We start from the raw sequence: 20,424 nt of genomic DNA on the forward strand, positions 1-20,424 counted from the left end.
AGATAATCCCTCAACCATGAGGACTCCAGAAGACACAGTTTCTACTTACCAAACATTCTCTGCACGCCAGGCTCAGTGCTCGATGCTTCCTAGAGCCTGAACAACCCCAAGTTATGTGTTTTCATCTTTCATAGACATGGAGCCGAGGGGACTCCATACACTCAGCCCTCTGACACTCATCACAAACTCCCCAAACCGAATCACCTTTGGCCCCACTGGATGGGGAAGGCTGCAGTTGGTCTGCATGTCAATAAATCCTGTCTTGTCCCCAATTCACCACACACACCAGAGTCTAGAGAACACAGATTTAATGAGACAGCGGCTATGGCGTCAGTACAACCAGGTGTCCCTTGCTGCTTTTCTGTGAAGCGCTGGCCGTGCAAACTGGCTCTTTGGTGGGTTCTGGCTACAGTGCTTGGATTCCAAGACCCACACGTGATCTTGTTTAAAGACTCGGTCATCCAGAAGGGGAAGATGGCGATATTGGGGAAGGAGGGAATGGGGGTTGTTAAAAAGAAAAGGGGGCCAACTCCTCGTCCAGCAGATGGCAACTTATTAACGCTTTCTATGGACATGGTGATTGTAACTACAATGATGTGACGTCCATTACGCGGTAAAGCCGGGAATGGCCAGTATCCTTCTGACAGAAATGGAAAGCAGTGGTGGAAAATGTGTGGATCTGGGGGTGCAGGAAAAGGGCATCTGGACCTTAAGCCCCTCTTCAGCCCTCAAGAGGAAGGGGAAGCAGGGCAGGGACCTGTTGACCCAACCGCACCAATGTTTGCTTCTCACTGTTACCCCAAGGCAGATCAGAACACTCAGCGAGAGGATTGCCTAAAGCCACCAACGGAGGCTTTTCTGATGGCGCAGAAGAGCCAGGAGGAGGGGACACGGTCTTTAGCCACCCCTCTGATCCTCCAGCAGGCTAAGCTGACTTTTCTGCTGGCTGAAGCATCTCCTCTTGGGTTTCCTAGCCAAAGGTGATGGATACCCAAGTGGCTATGTTCCCTGCCCACCCCACCCCCACCACATATGTATGTCAACCATATGCATCAACAGCTGACCACAGTCTGGGCAAGAGGGCACAAAAGGCTGGAGAGCCACATCCTGAAATGTCCCCTTCCCACAGGACTCCCCCCTCAATGGCAAGGTCTCTAAAGCACAAAACGTCCCTGCAAACACCGAGGTTGACTGTGGCTCCACCAGTGAAGAACCTGTGGGTTCTCACCTTCTGCCTGAGGGTCCCATTTGTCAGCTGGTGTACAGGACCTTCCACATCCTGTGCTCCAGGCTTCCCGCATGGGCTCTACGATTCCTGCCCAAAGCTCCCTTGAGCAAATACTCCCAGCACCTCCAGGCCCCAAGCAAAAGACCACTGGCTGGTGGTCTCTGGGCCGTCCAGAGCCCTCCGCAGGCACTGTGGAAGCAGCATGGAGCTCCTCAGGCAGAGAGTTCCCAGAAGAGCCACACAGGCCTACTGCTGCCAACCCCGTTGCCTAACCTAGAATTCCCCCAGGGGCAAAGTCCTTGCTCCAAACTGGGAAGCAGGACAGCCTCTTCCAACTGGACCCCCAGCCACCCAGCCTGGAGCACCAGGGTAGGCTGGGGGAGTAGGAGGAAGAGACCACGGCCCCCTTCCCTCCACGTTGTACAGAACAGGTAACCCCTGGGCTGGTCCTGTCAGAGGAGAACCTAGAGACAGAACCTCAAGAGGCAGGGGCAGAGCCCTCAGGAGACAGTTGTGGACGACCCCAGCCAGAGACAACTAGAAGTCTCCAAAGAGACAAGGGGCTGGGGGATGGGAGCCTCCAGGTAGATCCAAATCATCCATTGCAGATTTTCCTCAGGCCAAGTCTGGGTGTATGTAGCCAGCATCCCCAGGGTTTGTTGGCTACTCCCACAAAGTCCTCTCTGGGTTTTCAGGGTGGCCAAAGCCCAGCAGCCTCGGCCCCAAGGCTCTTTGCCACCAGGGAGGTGAGACGCCCTTTGCCCACTCCCCTGCTTACGGAGCCCTGAAGCCTTCACAGCAGCACACCCAGCAAAGAGCCAGGCTGCACCACATCCCAGCAAATGCCTGGGAGACAGATGACGGGCCTCATGGTGCTGCTTACACCCCTCCGGCCCAGCACATGGGAGACGTCCAGGGGCTGCACCCTTGGGGTCTCCAGAACACAAAAAACACCTTGACTTTGGCAATGACCAGCAGGTTGGATGCCAGAAAGGCTTGGGGTGGGGGGGTGCCTGCTGCTCTAGGCATCCACATCTGGACCAGGCTCCTGGAAGAGTGACTGCTTCCGCAAGGTGAGCCGGGCACACTTGGGGCACGTGGTAGAGTTGTCATAGTAGCAGTCCCTGGGGGCAGTGGGGGGACAGGGGGTCAGCCCTAGGAAAGGTCCGGGCTCCCTGCATGTGAAATTCTACCGCTGAGCCTTCACAGGCTTCCTAAGTCAGGCTCTAACATCCCCCTTCTCCCAAAGGGCAGAAGCCAGGTGGGCACCCAGATGTGTCTACCGGGCCTGCGATCCAGCTCTCAGCGCAGGCCTTCCCACAGGGTCCACACCTGACCGCTGGCTACCATCCGCTGGGCGCTCTCACCGCTTGGCTTCCCTACCTGTGCTTACCACCACTGTGCCGAGCCTCCGCCCAGGGCACTGGGGGGGCACAGGGTCCTGGGGACTATTAAGATTTGGTGGTGACACAGCAATGCTTGACATCTGTCACATGGCACACACACTGCTAGCTCAAGGGAAGCCACGCCTGCAGCATGTGTTTTTGCTACGGTGACGGCAATCCCAGTTCCACGGTGTCACTGGATGCTAGGACAAACAGCAAGTGCCAGGCAAAAACCCGTGGCACAGAAATGGGGGGTGGCCATCTGAGTCCAGTGTGAGAAGTCACGCAGGGCCCAGCAGGCATCACCTAGTATTAGTAACTGCGCTTATTAGAGAATTAAATTATTTTTCTTCCAACATATGTGTGTTCTTTTTCCAAACAACCCACTAAGTCTTTTTGTCACAAATGCTTAAGTTGTTTGGATCTAAGTACTTAATAAAAATGTTGGTATTTCTTTCGGCCTAGGGATGTTTGAAAAAAAATCACCAGGACACTGAGGGTGCCAGGAACCAGGAAGTCTAGGAAGCTCTGGCCTCTGCTACGTCTCAGGTCTGGTGGAAGATGGGAGCAGGTCAGACACCGTGTGCACACCTGGGGTCTGGGCTGCAGCACCCTCCCCAGCCCCACAGGTGCTTGTTCCCAGGGGAACTTTGAATTTAGTTCACATCAGGGTCTAACCCCGTATCTAGGATCAAAGCCAAGGGCTTTGAAAATCAGGCAGCAAAGACCTGAGCCTAAATGCCCCCCACTGTGGCAGGTGGCCCCCTCACCTGGCCTCAGGGTGGGTCGGAGCCACACTAACCTGTGGAAGACAGCAGAGCACTCGGTGCACACGGACGTGTGGCTGTCGAAGGGGAACAGCACATCACCCTCTCTGCAGAGCTCGCATACGAAGCCCTTGGCCTGACACCGCTGGGGGGCAACAGTGGAGAGTGAGGGGCAGGTCAGCGCACGCTCCGAAGGGCACACTGGGCCAAGCTGTTTTCCCATCCTCCCTGCCCTTGAGACTGGGAGCAGAGGGCGATGCCCCCTGGTCCGGGCTAGGGGGCCCACCTCACAGTCCAGCTTGATGTGCTTGGCAAAGAGTGTGTGGGTCTCCGTGAGCGAGCAGCTGAGGCGGCCCGTGTGCGCATCCAGCAGGTCCTGGACAGAGTACATCTCATCGTTCTCCACAAAATGCTGCCGGTCCTGGAGCTGTGGGTCCCAGCAACCGTGACCCTAATACCAGGTGAGGGCCCCTTCCACTGCCCACCCCGACACTCCCGACATCTGGGCCCTAGGGGTGCTCATGGAAGCAACAGGCTGCAGAGGGTGTCTGGGCCCCAGAGAGCACCCCCTGCACCATCCACACCGGTCACCTTGCCGCTTCCAACACAGCAGGCACACCCCACCTCTGCCCAGCATGCCATACCTCCTCCCGGCCCTGGCCCTGTTTACCACCAACATTCTGCACCTCCTTTCCCTGCCGTATCTTGTCCACAGACCTCAACCCCCACCCCAACATTCTGCTTATTTTTCTTCCCCACCCGAAGGGTGCTCCCTGAAGTGAGAGCAAGGATCCCTACCTGTTTTGTTCCCTGCTCCCTAGGATCTAGAACAGTGAATACCCCCGAATATTTGTTGAACAAATAAGTGAGCCTGGAAAAGTGTGTTCGTGGTCAGTCTTGCCTGGGCAGGCCTATGCCTGGTCCACGCCTGTGCCTGGTCCACTGCGTGGAGATTCAGGTCAATACCTGCTTCTCCCAGTGTTTCTCGCACGGACGTAATCAGAGAACGCTTTTGTGGGCAGAATGCCTGTTTGCTTACTGAAGACCTCACGTCCCTTGGGAGTCTGGGAGACCCTGTGCCAAATGCACAGCACACATAAGCTTTCGACTCGTCTGAAAAAGTCTTGGGCACAGCGTGTCCTCATTGCCCTGGCTCTCTGTTTCCCATGTGCCCTCCTCCTCCCCGACCCCGGACCCCCAGCTCCCGCTCCAGTGGCCTGACCTGCAGGAGCAGACGTGCCTCCATGGCCTCCTTGCAAGTGATGAAGTATGGCTTCATGAGCAGGATGTCCTGGCGCAGCTTCTAAGGACGAGAGGGGCAGGTGGGCATTCTCGGCCAGGGCGGAGCTGCACCCTGGCACATCTGGGTGGCCGAGGGGGCTGGCGCTCCAGGTCAAGAGGGGACAGGATACATCCCCTAGGTCACATCCCCCGGGATGGTCCCAGATCTGAGAGCTGCAGCCGAGCTCAAGTTCAAATCACAGCGTCCAGGCCAACTGCACTCTGAGATGCATTTATCCTCAGACACATTGTACAAAAAAGAGAAAGAATGCAATACATCTCAATAATGTAGTACGTTAATTATGTTGCAATAATCTTTTGGATACATTGGACCAAATAAAATATATTGTTAAAATTAATTTCTCCTGCGTTTTACTTTTGAGGCGGCTACTAGAAAATTTCAAATTGCCTCTAGGCCTACTGTCATTGTGACCGGACACTGCTCTAGTGTCTTTAACCCTAAGGATAGCCAAGGGGCCTCACTAGCCCTCAGCAGGTGGCACCTCTCCTCCCAGGACACGGGGTGGGGGGTGGGGGGGTGGGGGGGGGGAGAACAACGTCCACTGCCCCCTCCAGCCTCACCCTGATCTCCACCAGCTCCTCCACGTAGTTGAAGAGCAGAGGGTTGATCTCACGGAGCCTGAGGACCGGACGAGACACCATCAGTGCCAGGTAGCGCATGCTGCAGCGGGACACCTGGGGGACATGATGGAGTGGCACCTCCAGCATTACACATATTACCCCCCCACGCCCCCCCCCCAGGACCAAGATCCGCTCCCCCCACCCCCCAGGCCTGAGCACTGGCTCTCCGTCCTTGGGGCTACAGTTCCTCCCCACTCAGCCTCTATACGAGCCCCCCCCCCCTTCCTGCCCCTGCCTTGCGCGGCTCAAAGTCCCAGTTGTGCACAACTCGTGCAGGGATGATAGCCAGGTCATTCCAGTGGCAATGGCTGCAGTAGTACTGGCCGGTATAGTCACACTGCCGGGCCTCGCTGGGCACGCCCCCTGTGGAAGGAAGGGGCCACATACAGGGAAACAGCCACCCTCCAGACCTGCCGCAACCTCTTCTGAGCCCCAAGACCTGAAGCAAATCAGGCACCCGGCTACCCTCAGCTTTGTCATCAGTAAAACGGGACAATAACCCCCACCACGGGACTGCTGAGAGGACCCCATAAATTAACATGAGTAACTCTCTGGAAGAAGGCCTAACATATGGCGCACGAGCGAGCGACTATCGTGCCGTTTTTCCCGTCCAGGCGGGCTTCCTGTGACGCTGGGGCCGCCGGGAGGCTGGAGCAGGGCAGCCTTGTGAGCACTCCCACGTGACCTAGGCGGGAGCCCGGTCTGCTGAGCGGGAAGAGAAAAGGCACCAGTAGCAGCCCCTTCTCACTCCTCAAGGAGAGAGAGCAGGACACCATCCACAGGAGCCAAGCCGTCCTTAGCGTCTGACTGATCCAAGTTTCTCACAGCTGTTGGCCGGGGTACCCTGCCCACAGCAGCCTCCCTCACCCTGCGCCCTGCTCTCTCCGGGGGCACTCACGCAGAGAGATGGGCGCCCGGCACTCCGCGCAGCGGTAATCCTGGCTGTCCAGCCCTGTCTCGGGGCAGATGTTCAGCTCGTATTCCGCTTGGTGGCTGACTTTGGAGCGCACGCAGGGCTTGGAGATGAGGTTCAAGCACTTGCTATGACAGCGGTAATAACAGCCTGGGGTGGGGAGGACCAGCAACGTGCCTCTCAGACGGGGGAGGGAGGGGATCCTGCAGCCTGGACTGGCCTTCAGCTCTACTCCGATTCCCACATCGACCTGAGAGCTTCTCCAGGCCCCACCGCAGGCCCCAGAACTTGAAAGACCTTGTCAGGCCCCCTCCCAAGCCTTGCCCTGTGGGTGCGTGCGGGCCTTCGTCCTCAACTCCAGACCACCGGCCATTCCCACCTGGATGCCTGAAGGGCATCAGACTCGCTCAGTCTAAATGGAATTCTCATTCTTCCTTGACAAACCCACCTCCCACACATGGTTTTCCCGCCTCGCGTTTCAATGACTCCAACCTTCCACCTACTGAGACTAAAATTTGTAAATCATCTCAACTCCACTCTTATGCCCATTTGCAGCCCTTCAGGCAGTGCCGCACCTGGGTTCTTCTCCTCCAAAACAGCCCCACCCCGATCAGAGTGCCATCATCCTCCCTGTCCATCTCTGTACTTCTCCTTCAGCTGGTGCTCAGCTCAGCAGCCAGAGTGATCTCGTTAAAACCTAAGCATGTCCAGCACCGACCTACGGCCCCCGGTGCACTTAGAGAAAGTACCTGGTCGCCTCTGAGCCCACCTCTACCAACCTCGTCTCAGATGCAATGGCCCAGCCACACTTTTCTCTGCTCCACACTGAAGACACTGGACACACACCAGCCAGTGTATCTAGCCAAGTCCCCCCCACGAGGGGCATTCTTCCCCACACATACTCCTGACTTGCTCCCTGACTTCCAAGTGTTGCTTGAATGTCACGTGATGCCTTTTTATTCCACCCTAAAGTCACACCCATCGCACTCCCTGACCTACGCTATTCTCTTTCCTTACGTTTCTTCAACTGTCTAACACACCATATGCTCGTTCAGAACAGCACCATCCATAGAGATGTTCAGCCATAATGGAAACGTTTTCTTTGCACTGACCAATATGGCAGCCCCCAGCCTCATGTGGCCATTAAGCACTTGTAACGTAGACAGCACTAGTAAGGAACTAAATCGTTACTTGTTTGAATCAGTTTGAGTTCACGTGTGGCTCATGGCTACTATACTAGAAAGCCGAACGTGGATGTGAGCCTGATAAAGGCAGGAGTTTGAGTCTCTTGTCCCTTGTTTTATGCCCAGTATTCCTCAGGGCTCAGCAAATACTGAGCACACTGCAGAGAACTCACCGGAACACAGCCCAGATATGGCAGCAGGGCTGAAGGTCTCTGCCCTGCCCTGGGGACCAGGACTACCCACCCAGAAGGAGCAGGTCTGGGGCTCAGCCCACCTGTACAGGTGTACCAGGTCTGAATGAGCCCCCAGATAATGGTGTTGCACTTGTCACAGGTTTGCTTGACACTCTTGCTCTTCTCCTTGTAGAAACGGTGCTCGAGGAGGACTCGGATGTTGGGCTCGTCCTCGTTGGGGTCCTAGAGAGACCAGACAGGTGAACCTGCTGTAACTCCTTTCCCTTCCCATAAGCCCCTGGGGCTAGTTCTTCCAGGTACCGTTTACAGCACATATTGTGAGCTCCCCCAACGTCACACCCCCTTTTCCCTTTAGCGAACGAAATCGCCAGTGATGAGTCAGGCCTGAACCACCCAGAGTACAGACTGATTTTCCCAACATCTCCTGCACCTAGGTGCTGTCCTGGGACCATGTTAGGGCCAAGGGTGTGTGAGCAGGAGTGACATGGCCTTCTCCCCCCTCCCACGTTTTTTCTGCTAAGCACAGACCCAAAGTGCCATGAGGCCATCTTGGATTCTCACAAGGACTGGAGGGCCTGGGATCCCCAACACCATTAGCTGCTGTATGGGCTCTAGGCCACCTATAGGGTTTCTACATAAGAAAAAGTATACATCTGACTCCTTTAAACCACTGGATTTGGGGGCATCTTTGTTACCATACCCTTACCTATATCCTAGTGAATATTCTAGTTTCTAAGTTCCCAGGGATTCATGAGCCAGTCAGGGACCCAATGGCAGCCAAGCTAAGAGTGCACACACTCAAGGACTTCAAGGACAGCTATTGGTTTTGGCCTCCAGAATCCATTACCCTTACCACTGTCCCCTTTGCAAAATCCTCAGGAACCACCCCACACACACACCCACCAACTCTAGGTAATGAGGTTCGAGGCAGGCCTTACCTCACTTACTTGCTCCAGTAGGTGGCATGTGACCAGGACTGGCCAATCAAGATCAGACTAATAATAGAGAAATAGCCTCCACAAGGGGCAAGGGCCCACCCTTTCAGCCCCTCAGCATCTGGAAGGGGAGATTCCTACATTCCCCCCTCAGCCTCCATGGTAGGTAGGTCAGCACACACCTTCAGCTCCTGGAGTTTCAGCCGGAGGTGGATGAGCCGAACTACGGCATCCTTCTGCTTCTCCGAGTGCTCGGGCAGCTCCAGAATCACCTGCTTGCACTCCTCGATGGCCTGCCGCAGCTGCTGAATGTCAGAGGCCAGGAAGAGACCCTGCCCAGTGAGGGGGGGGGGGGGGGGCAGGCATCAGGTTGCATCAAATGCCCACCGTGCACGCTCTCCATGTGAAGGTGAAGCCCAGAGCAGACCTCCCTGCTCCTCACTCGCCTAGATGGAGAAACTGGAGCCTGGCAAGAGGGGCCCAAGGACTTGCTCAAGGCCCAGGAAAGTGAACAGCACAGGTCAGAACCACCCCATGCAACCAGACCCCCAGCTGGACCTGTCTACTCACAGGCCCCTGAAAACCTGATTCAGGATGTTTTTCAAAACACAACTTCCTTCTTTCAGAAATTGAACTGCAGAGCGCCTGGGTGGCACAGTCAGTTAAGCGTCTGACCAGCTCAGGTCATGATCTCACGGTTCATGAGTTCGAGCCCCGCATCGGGCTCTGTGCTGACAGCTCGGAACCTGGAGCCTGCTTCGGATTCTGTGTCTCCCTCTCTCTCTGCCCCTCCCCTGCTTGCTTATTCTCTGCCCCCCCCCCCAAATAAATAAGTAAACGCTATAAAAAAAGAATTTTAAAAATAAAAAATAATCAAATAGAGAAATCTAATCACTTTTCTCACTATGCTATTTTCCTTACTTCTACAGAGTTTCCTCTTGGATGAAAGCTGGGGAAACGACAATTGGCCTGTCATGAAGGAGAGGAAGTGGCCTCTAGCTTAATCACCAAGCCCAGAGACACACCCCCGGCCCCAGCACCTCACAAGGACCCAGGGCAAAGGCCCAGCAAAGCCCCTAGTCTCAGGACACTGCTGCCACCGTGGAAGGAGACCAGGCTGCAGACTGGGCTGGGGAGCTGAGGCAGATCCCACACCAGGAAAGACAGCTGCCCTCAGGAGCCACCCTTCGCCAGGAGACGAGATAAAGAGAAGGTGACACCCCTACTCTTGGATCTCAGTGGGCGGCCCATAGGAGTGGCTCCAAATTTTTTTCATGAAATACATATCCGTACCAGTAAAACTTAAAGACCATATTCGAAATAAAACGTCAGTGAGAACTGGGGGCTTCTGGGTGAATCTTTTTTGACTTAAGTTACATTTGAAAATTTTTTTTTTCTTAACGTTTATTTATTTATTTTTTTTGAGACAGAGACAGAGCATGAGCAGGGAACGGGCAGAGAGAGAGGGAAACACAGAATCGGAAGCAGGCTCCAGGCTCTGAGCCATCAGCACAGAGCCCGATGCGGGGCTCGAACTCACAGACCGTGAGATCGTGACCTGAGCCGAAGTCGGACGCTCAAAGGGACGCTCAACCGAGTGAGCCACCCAGGCGCCCCTGACTTAAGTTACATTTGAATGTTACTATGTTTCTCTCAAATAAGAGCTGAAGATACTGGGGCGCCTGGGTGGCTCAATCAGTTGAGCGGTTGAGCAACCAACCAGCTCTTGATTTCAGCTCAGGTCATGATCTCACAATTCATGGGACCGAGCCTGCATCAGGGTCTGTACTGACAGCGTGGAGCCTGCTTGGGATTCTCTCTCTCTGTGCTTCCCTGGCTCCGGCGTGCACTCACTCTCTCTCTCTCAAAATATATAAACATTTTTTTTTTTTTAAGTTAAGGATACACAGGGAGCCTGGGTGGCTCAATCGATTAAGCATCCGACTTCGGCTCAGGTCGTAATCTCACAGCTGGTAAGTTTGAGCCCCGCGTCGGGCTCTGTGCTGACAGCTCGGATGGCGCCTGGAGCCTGCTTTACATTCTGTGTCTCCCCCTCTCTCTCTCTGTCCCTACCCCCTCCCCTTGCGCTCTGTCTTTCTCAAAATAAATAAACATTAAAAAACAATTTTTTTAAGTTGAGGATACCTTGCATAAAACTAAAACATTTTCAAACTTTATTTTTTTTTAGTTTATTTACTTATTTTGAGAGAGAGAGAGTATGAAAGTGGGAGAGGGCAGAGAGAGAGAGAGAAAGAATCCCAAGCAGGCTCCACACTGTCAGCACAGAGCCCGATGCAGGGCTCAAACTCCTGAACCATGAGATCATGACCCAAGCAAAAATCAAGAGTCGGACACTTAAACCAGCTGAGCCACACAGACACTCTGATTTTCAAACTTTTTAAAAAGAAATCATTAGAGCCCTTTAATTAAAACAACACAAAACAAAAAGTTTCCACGGAACAAAACATCGAACAGAAGAGAATGGCCCTGCAGAGCTGAGTGGAGATGGGCAGGAGGACCCCTCCCCTCCCTCACCCTGCTGCACAGCTGCAGGATTCCCTAGGACCCCACATGGAACCACATCTGCCTCACAGGAACCTGGAGCATGGGGAGGGGGAAGGCCCAACACAGGAAGAGCAGCTCCAGGCCCCAAACCTCAGGTCAGCCCACCTCTGGTTCCCAGGCAGGTTTTCAGGGTGAGACTCAGCGGTCATGTGGTCTCAGATCCAAGGCCCAGGAGCCCCAGCTCAGGTAGACTGGGCAGGGAGACAAGAAAATGGCCAGCTCCCCCTGCCTCAGGGGCTCGCCCAGGCCCAAACCTTACCACAGGGCGGGAGAAGTGGTCCTCAGAAAGGCCGAGATCCATCACTCGCTCAGCGCAGTGGAATTCTGGCTCTCCAGGGGGCAACTCAGGCAGGGCCTCTGGAGTGGGTGCAGGGGTGGAGCACAGCAGAGAGAGAAGGAAAAATCAACCTGTGTTTCCACCAGGAGTAGGCTGGGGTGGGAAAGACCCTTGAGATGACAGGAGCCCACAGGAGGTGCTGAGGGGAACCAGGCCCTGCCCTGCAGCTGCCCTGTTTGCATTTGCAAAGGCACCCATATCCTTTACAAATAAGAGAGAGCCTTTCCAGAAAACGAGGCGGGGAGACCCTGGGTGGCTCAGTCGGTTGAGGCTGAGCATCAGACTGTTGATTTCAGCTCAGGTCATGATCCCACGTCAGGCTCTGCACTAAGTGTGGAGCCTGCCTGGGATTCTCCCTCTCCCTCTGCCCCTCTCCCCTGCATGCACACACTCACTCTCTCTCTCTCTCTCTCTCTCTAAAAGAAAAAATAAACAGAAAAATAAAAAGAGGTGGAAAGACACACATAGTGCCAAGAAGAGGTGTACAAAACAGTATCAGAAAAACACCCCAATTTCTAAGGCATACTTTGCGTATGTGTATATGGGTTGAAGGCTGCTAGATGGTTGAACAACAGAATTCCTAATGGTAGGAGACCTCTGTGTGCGCACGCGCGTGCCCACACACACCCTGGATACCCCGAGGTGACTCAGTCTGCCGTTCGTAGAGCTCGCACCCTCCTGACCTCCCAAGCTGCTGGCTGGGCCTCTGTTCAGCGCGATCCAACGTCTCCCTGATGAGACCTCAGCTCCGAGCTTACGCTCCAAGTGTTCCTTTAACGAGCATCTGCTATGTGCTGGGCCCTGGGGCACAGCAGTGACAAGACAGTCACAAATCCCTGCCCTCGGGAGTGTGTGTGTGTGAATATTTATTCTGGGGAGAGCACAAGTGGGCGAGGGGCAGACAGAGGGGGACAGAGGATCCACAATGGGCTCTGCTGACAGCAGCGAGGCTGATACAGGCCTCGAACTCACAGAGATCATGACCTGAACTGAAGTCGGACACTCAACCGACTGAGCCACAGAGGTGCCCCAGGACTGTGTGTTCTCATGGAGGGGCAGAGATAAGTAAACTAAAGAACAGGTGGGAAGTGGTTTGTGCTGTGGACAAAAGGGAAGTGGCCAGCACGAGCCCAGCTCCATGGGAAAGCCAGCGTGCTCCACAAGAGGAACTAGGAAGGGGGGGGCACAATGTGAGGGGTCGGGTTGCCCACGCAGGCCTCCCCCCCAGCACCCGCCTTCAGAAGCGAAGTCTGGGGCCTCCTCGCTGGCCCTCTGCTCATGCTGCCTTGGCCCCAGCTGCTTGTTGAAGGGGTTGAGATGGGCCTGCCGGAACCGGGCCAGCTTCTCATCATATTCCATAGCATCCCACCTGCAGAGGAAGAGGGGGGCAGAGACGACCGCCCGGCTCCCACACTCGTTGCTTTGCCGTCCCCTTCCCGAGTTCCTGGGGTCTCAGAGGGGATGCCTGGCCTCCTTCCCCTCCCCAGGAGGGGCCAGGTGGGGCACCCCCACACCACAGGTGCCGTCTGCTACCCGGCCCCAAGCCAGCTCAGCCCCTTCACCCAGGCCCCACCGGCAGCACCCCCTCAGTAACAGCAATCCACTCAGATCCCACAGATGACACAAGCAGAGCTAGGACAGGGGGACGACCTACCCGAGGGCACCCCGCCGGTCGGAACCTAGGCCCCTCGCCTCCGGTCGGCCCCAGACGCCTCGTTCATCCCCAGTCCAGCTGGAAGAAAGGCCTGGCTGCCCCCGTGAGACACCACCTCCCAGGACCCGGTTCCTTACTTCCGGCCCCAACCAGACGTGCTCCCTTTCTGTCAGAGCAACCCAAAACCACAGCCCCTGAGCGGAGCCACCGGTGAAGACTGCCAGAGGTCACAGTGCTGTACCCTCTGGAGCCCAGAGCCCAGGCCTGCTCGGCCACCCGCAGCGTGGCCTTGGGCGGGACCCACCTTCCCAGGGCCCTCGGAGCTCCAGCTCTCTGCTGGAGACCCCGGCACGCCCATAGCCAGGCCACGTAGAGGCTTAACTTAAGTCACGTAGAGGAGACCTCGGCATCGCTCGTTAATCATCATGTCAGCAAGAGTGGCACCTCACTGGCCTGGATTCCCACCGAGGCTCCATGTGGCCTAAGTCAGGACATGGCCCCACACCCTGGGCTCCCAGGAAGGGGGAGGAAGTTCTTAGTTCACCACCTGGTGCTGCTTCCCCTCCCGAGGGCTCGGTCCAGAACACACAGGGCTGATGGCCTCCGACAGGGAGAAAGGGGCTTTGGTGAGGTCAGGGGTTTCCTTCCTAGGTGGGGCCACATTCCTTAGCCTCTCCCTGCCTCCAGGGTGACAGCAAGTCAGATGTTTTGTAAAACAGCTTTGTAGAAAGTGACAGTTATTAGTTGCTTTCTTCATGCCATTTAGTCTGAAATAACTTGCGATTATCAAGGATGATCCTGTGACCCCTATCTGCACCCCCTGCAAAAGAAAGAGAACTGAGCCCGGACGGATGGCCTTGGTAAGTCACCCCCCATCCCTGCCCAGTGCTGGCCGCTGTCCTGCATCTGGGTCAGAAACGCCCACACTGTGAGACCTGTCCTGCCTGTTTGGCCTCTGGAGGGAGGATGTGGGTCAGGAGTTCTGGTCCGGCAGAAACCGGCACCCACTGACTGGCTGCCCCTGGGTCAAAACACGGGAAATTACAGGTGCCATGGGCTTAAGCCTCCTCTCTCTTGTTACTTGACAGCTTTGGGCGGCTCACACAGGGTGGTTGGGCCCCCATGCCTGGTGCCTCTCCAAATGGCAGGGGCCACAGTGTCCTATGAAGCAGGACTCTGGGGTGCAGGAAGGGCCATACTGCTTCACCTCTTCTCCCCAAGCGATGACAAAGATTCTTTACTTGACCAGACTTGAGTCAGGCTCCCCAAATCTATCACAGGCCCACCTGTACCCTTCCTGTAAAATCCAATTTTAACAAAACCCTGCTGTTTGAGTTTAGCAAGAGTCCCCCACTCTGATGCCTGGTCAGCCTCACATCTGGTATCACCCCCAGGTGACATCTGATCACCCGGCTTGCCCTCAGCAAAGATCCTGTCGGGTGGGTTTAGCCAGAATCCTCCCCTCGCCCCTGACGTCTCCCCCGAATTAAGTTTCCACGCAATGATTTTAAGCTGCTCCTTGGCTATAAACTCCCACTTGCCCATGCCATATTCGGCGTCGAACTGGGTTCAAGACCAACGGCTCTTTTCCCCTACTGCAAGAGCCCTCAATAAAATCTGTGTTTACTATTTTTAACAACTATCCAGGTCTGTGTTTTCTTTGACTGTGGGGGAGCTAGATTTTTGGCTTAGCATCCCTACAGCTAGATGTGCTCATGTGACTATGTTAAGACCGATAGAATTTAAACAGAAAGATCTCATGAGAATTGTTCTTAAAAGGAGGCACTGCCCCTCTTCAGCTCTAACTCTGGTCACCTGGGATGCAGAGGTAATGGGTGGAGCTAGAGTAGCCACCTTGGGTTGTGATGTAGAAACCCTGAGCTGCTTCACCCCCAGGCTTCATTCAAATAAGACAGACATAAACTTCAGTTTGGGAGAGGGATTTCTGTCTCTTACATCCAAAACAGACCCTGTCTGGCCGCCCTGAATGCCTTGTGGTAATAAAACGAATTGGTGCTATTCGAATCCCGGCTCTGCCAGCTCCCAGCTGACGTGCATGGTCTCCGGCAAATGCCTCAACCTTTCTTTGCTTTTGATTTCTCATGATTCAAATAGGGATAATAATAGTACCCGCTGTATAGGATTATCACAAAGATTAAATACAGAGGTCTGAGTATCCTGGCCAGCACGCAGCATGCATCCAATAAATATCAGCTACAACTTACCATTATCATTGTTCCTAATGTTATTAAGAATCATACGGCCCTGATTTACATTCTGGGCCTCCTAGTGATGAGCTAAACGATCTCATTTTCTTGCCCACAAATAAGGGAGAATACCTACCTACTGGGTGGGTAGAAGGACCAAGTAAGTAGTTAAATACGGCAGGAGAGCCCACAGCCCAGAGGTGCTCCTAACCAAACTGTCACTGTCATCACATGATGCCCAGCCCAACCCCCAGGAAATCTCCCAGCATTTTAAAATATGGCCAGAGCAGCTCAAAGGCGGGAACACCTCTGGGCTGGAAGCTCCCTTGGAAAAGCATCTTTCATTTGCCTGCTTAGGGGTAGTGCCGGCTCCAGGTTTGGCACAGAGGCCACGGATGATTGGTTGGATGGATGGGTGGATGGATGGATGGATGGATGGATGGATGGATGGATGGAGGGTCCCCTGACCCTTCAGCCTCAGTCTCTCTCCTGCCAGGTTGGAGAATCACGCCTCGCTCAGGGCTGCCAAGCACAGACAGGTGATGTCCCAACATACTGGGCCACCGCAGCCACACAGCAGCTGACTCGGACCCACACACCGCGCCCCACGGGTTCACCCCTCAGAGAGCCCTGCCCCCACATTCAGGCTTGGCCTCCCACGGAACAGGCAGGAGGGAGGAGACTGAGCGAAAGGAAGCCACTAAGCCCACTATCCACCTCTGCCCTCCTCCGAGACGACCCTTCTCTGGCAGAAGTCAGGGGAGGACAACGCGAGTTCGCAATCAAGGGGACTTCAGGATAAAGCTCGGGGTTCGTGACTCCGCCAGCCTCGGTGTCCTGCCTGGGGCACAGCCACCAAAAAGGGTCTAGCGTCACCCCCGCCACAGCTGGAGGGGGGTTGTCTGCAACTGACGCCGGCGGAGTGGCCGCTGGCCGCCTCGGGAACAGGCACTTTCCCCAACTTGGCTCACAACAACAGGCCACACTTTGGGGACCCCCGCGAACCCGCGGCGGGCGCGCATCCATTTCATAGGCGAGGAAACTGAGGCCCGGCGCGGCCCAGCATTCGCGGACAGTGGCACAGTCCTGGGAGGTGGCGCGGGCCCCACGTCGAGGCCGGAAGCGGTGACACCGTCACCTGGGGGGCGGGGAGGGGGCGGCATTCCCCCTCTCGGGTGATAAACGCGTCCGAGCCGCGGGGGACCGCAGCGCGGGTCGCCAACGCCCTCTGCGCCCGAGGGAGGCCCGGAGGGTGCGCGCCCCGACCCGTCGGGTCTGGATCCCGCCCCGGGTGGGGGCGGGGGTCCAGGGCCCGTCGCTCGTCCCCCGCGCCCTCGGGCAGGGGGCGCCGCGGCCGGCCGAGAGAGCCCCCGCGGGCCGAGAGCCCCTGCTCCCCGCACCCCCGGCACCCCCGCCCCTCAGCCGGCCCGCCCCGACTCCCCCCTCCGCCGCTCACCTGACCGCCGCCGCCCTCGCCACATTGGAACCCGCCCGCCGCCCTCGCCACAGTGCAGCCGCCGCCGCCCGCTGCTGCCGCCTGCGGCCCGGAGGCTCATGACAGGCGGCCGAGCCCGCAGCCTCCACGTCCGCCTCCGGGAAATGGGTGAGGCCTCGCCCGCCCTGTTCCAGACGGCGCGGCGCGGTGCTGCATTTTCTGTGTTCCCTGTAATCACAGAAGTCATGGTTTATCTTTTTAAATGTTTATTCATTTTGAGAGAGAGACAGAGACAGAGACAGAGACAGAGAGACAGAGACAGAGACAGAGCAGGAGCCGGGCAGGGGCAGAGAGAGAGGGAGACGGAGACAGAGCACCAGCAGGGGAGGGGCAGAGAGAGAGAGAGGGAGACACAGAATTGGAATCAGGCTCCAGGTTCTGAGCTGTCAGCACAGAGCCGGATGCGGGGCTCAAACTCACCAACCGTGAGATCATGACCTGAGCCAAAGTCGGACGCTCAACCAACTGCACCACCCAGGCGCCCCTCATACACGTTTTTTAAATGTTTATTTATTTTTGAGAGGGGGGGAGGGGGAGGCGGAAGGAGGAGGGAGAGAGGGAGACGCAGAATCGAAGCAGCTCCAGGCTCCGAGCTGTCAGCACAGAGCCCCACGCAGGGCTGGAACCCACAAACTGTGAGATGGTGACCTGAGCCCAAGTCAGATGCTTAACCGACTGAGCCACCAGGGCTCCCCAGAAAAGTCATGGTTTAAATCGAAACCACAACACTTAAGGAAAAAATGGTGGTATTTAATTTCTTAAAAAAAAAAAAACAACAAAGCCCAGTGGTTGAGGGGAAAAGGGAAGTGGGAATCACTGTGTGAACGCTGCTAGAGGGCACCTGCACAACCCTGGGCGGTGTTCACCGCTGCTGAGGGAGGGGGAAGGGAAGCGCGTTCTGTTCCGTCTTACAGAAGAGGAAACTGAGGCACAGTGAGGCCAGGGGCAGAATCGGTGGAGGATGGGTTAAGGGACGTTGGTGAAGCCTGGATCTGAAGTAGCTGGTATTATTACTGCTTTCTAGGTTTGCCGTGCCCTTGCTTCATTTCTCTCTATAATCCTCACCACTGTCTGATGTGCTCGGTCTCATATACTTAGTAGTAGTATTTAATGTGTGGTTGTTTGTTTGTTTTTTTGAGAGAGAGAGAGAGAGAGAGAGAGAGAGAGAGAGAATGAGCAGGAGAGGGGCAGAAAGAGAAGGGAGCAGAGAATCCAAAGTAGGCTCTGCACTGACAATGGAGAGCCCAATGCGGGGCTTGAACTCACAAACAGTGAGATCATGACCTGAGCCAAAACTGAGACTCAGACACCCAACCAACTGAGCCACCCAGGCACCCCTGCCTCACACCTTTTTGCTTACTGTCTGTCTCTACCATCACCCCTCCCCCCACCAGAAACCAAGGGTTATGGACAAGCGTTCTGTTTACTTTCTTCAGGGCTGCTTGCCCAGAACAGTGGCTGGACACAGGAGGTGCTTCCTTACATGGGCTGAGGAAGGAATAAGTCCGCGAGTGAGGTCAGCCTTGAGTGAGAGAGGCTTCCACAAAGGTGTGTTAGCACCAGCTGTTGAACTGAATCAGTGTCTGGTAAACCAGGCCTTGGCTGAGGTACTGCGACACAGTAGAGAAAAGACAGACAAGGTCCTAGCACTCAAGGAGCCAGACAGACAATATGCAAAGATACAAATTAATAAGAGATAGGATAAGCACCAAAAAGGAAATAAACAGGGTGACCAGACGATGGAAAAGGCCAGGGGAGGAGGACGGTAGGCTCCAGGTAAGACCCAAAGAGTAGGACGGTGAGAACCACTGAAGGACTGGGGAAAAGCACAGTGCAAAACACTCGAGGAACCGAAAGATCCAGTGTGCCCGTGGAAAAGAAAGCAGGTCAGTGTGGCCAGAGATTGGTAAAATGGGAAGCCTGGTGAAAGGTGAAGTGAGAAACAAAGCTGTAGCATTTGTACCCACATCGGCTTTGATTTGTGCCAAGACAGGAGCCACTGGAGGGTTCTTTTTTCTTAACAGCTTTATTCAAGTATAAATCGAGGTCTTGTAGATAAATACCCAGAAGTGGGATTGCTGGGTCATGTGGTAGCTCTCCTTGTAACTGCTGACGTAAGCTCCACACGGCTCTCCCTCATGGTTGCACCATTTTGCATCCCCATGAACAGTGTGCAAAAGTTCCAGTGTCTCCACATCCTTACCAACACTCGTCGTCTTTTATTTTTCTGATAATAGCCATCCTAACAGGTACGAAATGATATCTCACTGTGGTTTTGATTTGCATTTCCCCAATGATTAGTAACACTGAGCATCTTTTTTTAAAGTTTATTTATTTATTTAGTAATCTCTACACCCAACGTGGGGCTCAAACTCATGACCTTGAAATCAAGAGCCACATGGTCCTCCAACTGAGCCAGCCAAACGCCCCAAACGCCCCAACATTGAGTATCTTTTTCTATACATCTTCGCCATTTGTATATCTCCTTTGAAGAAATGTCTATTCATGTCTATCTTGTCTATCTATTCATGTGTCTATCTTGTAATCAGGTTGTTTTTTTACTATTGAATTGTTGGAATTCCTTATACATTTTGGAAACAAACCAGTTATGGATATACAGTTTGCAAATATTTTCTTCAATCCCACAGGCTGACTTTCTACTTCGTTATTTCCTTTGTTGTGCAGAAGCTTTTTAGTTTGATGAAAGCCTGTCTCTTTTTACTTTCATTGCCTGTGCTTTGGGAGTTACATCCATGAAATCACTGTCAAGGCCAATGTTATGAAGCTTCTCCCCTATGTTTTCCTCTAGGAGTTTTATAGTTTCAGGTCTTATATTAAGCGTTTAATTCATTTTGTGTTGAGTTTTTGTGTGTATGGTGTACGATAAGTGTCTAATTTTTAAAAATTTTTTAATGTTTACTTTTGAGAGAGAGACAGAGACAGAGTGAGAGCAGGGGACAGGCAGAGAAAGAGGGAGACACGGACTCTGAAGCAGGCTCCAGGCTCCGAGCTGTCAGCACAGAGCCCCATGCAGGGCTCGAACTTACAAGCCTTCGAGCTGTGAGATCATGACCCAAGCCAAAGTTGGACGCTTAACCAACTGAGCCACCCAGCTGCCCCAATAAGTGTCCAATTTTAATACTTGGCATATGGATATCCAATTTCCAAATGCCGTCTGTTGAAGGATAAAAATCGCAGGATCATCTCGATAGATGTAGAGAAAGTATTTTTTAAGACTCAATACCCCATCATATTAAAACTCTCAACAGTTAGGAATAGATGCAACTTAGCTCAACATAATAAAGGCCATATAAGAAAATCCACTATTGCCTCACTCCTAACCCCCTGCAGCCAGGGACTTAGCCAGGAGCACAGCCAGAGGCCAGGCCAGGGCTCCAGGGAGGGTCTGGACATTCCCCCCGCTCCCCTCTCTGGGGTATGCTGGCGAGTTCCCAGCGTCACTGCAACCACGGGCGACTCTCGCATTTTCTCTCTTTATTAATTTTTGTTCTATAATTTTCCTGTGACATTCAGCCATCCTGGAAAACTGAAGGTTATTACACATATGACGGGTGCTGGAAAGTGGAGGGATCCTGGAGAGAGACTCTAAGACTCTAGGACTGTCACAAATGGTTTC

The 20,424-nt window shown here is 54.4% G+C and overlaps 1 protein-coding gene across 3 annotated transcripts; it reads right to left on the reverse strand.

The window, feature by feature from the left end:
• Positions 1-291: 291 nt before the first annotated feature.
• DEF8 (differentially expressed in FDCP 8 homolog) lies at positions 292-16,869 on the reverse strand. 3 transcript variants are annotated; one of them, XM_027076505.2, is made up of 12 exons: positions 16,749-16,869; positions 12,667-12,800; positions 11,354-11,451; positions 8,712-8,861; positions 7,675-7,816; positions 6,202-6,366; positions 5,539-5,666; positions 5,244-5,357; positions 4,603-4,683; positions 3,667-3,807; positions 3,416-3,525; positions 292-2,352 (listed from the first exon to the last, which is right to left on the reverse strand). In XM_027076505.2, exons 2-12 carry the CDS (start codon positions 12,788-12,790, stop codon positions 2,250-2,252), a joined length of 1,356 nt encoding a protein of 451 aa, XP_026932306.1. In that variant the 5' UTR covers positions 12,791-12,800; positions 16,749-16,869; the 3' UTR covers positions 292-2,249. The 3 variants fall into 3 exon arrangements, with proteins under 3 accessions (XP_026932306.1, XP_026932305.1, XP_053066807.1); XM_027076504.2 differs by lacking the exon at positions 16,749-16,869 and adding an exon at positions 13,086-13,364; XM_053210832.1 differs by lacking the exon at positions 16,749-16,869 and adding an exon at positions 13,086-13,366 and having other exon boundaries at positions 1,604-2,352; positions 3,667-3,756.
• Between the last annotated feature and the right edge of the window lie 3,555 nt (positions 16,870-20,424).

Source organism: Acinonyx jubatus, chromosome E2 (assembly GCF_027475565.1).
Source record: "Acinonyx jubatus isolate Ajub_Pintada_27869175 chromosome E2, VMU_Ajub_asm_v1.0, whole genome shotgun sequence".
Lineage (NCBI taxonomy): Eukaryota > Metazoa > Chordata > Mammalia > Carnivora > Felidae > Acinonyx > Acinonyx jubatus.

Coding starts and splice junctions, on each gene's coding strand:
- DEF8 (XM_027076505.2), bottom strand. CDS start 12,790: ATGGAATATGATGAGAAGCTGGCCCGGTTCCGGCAGGCCCATCTCAAC. Junction 6,367..7,674: donor GACCTGGTACACCTGTACAG/GTGGGCTGAGCC, acceptor TCCCCACCCCAG/GCTGTTATTACCGCTGTCAT. Junction 2,353..3,415: donor TGCTCTGCTGTCTTCCACAG/GTTAGTGTGGCT, acceptor CACTGCCCCCAG/GGACTGCTACTATGACAACT.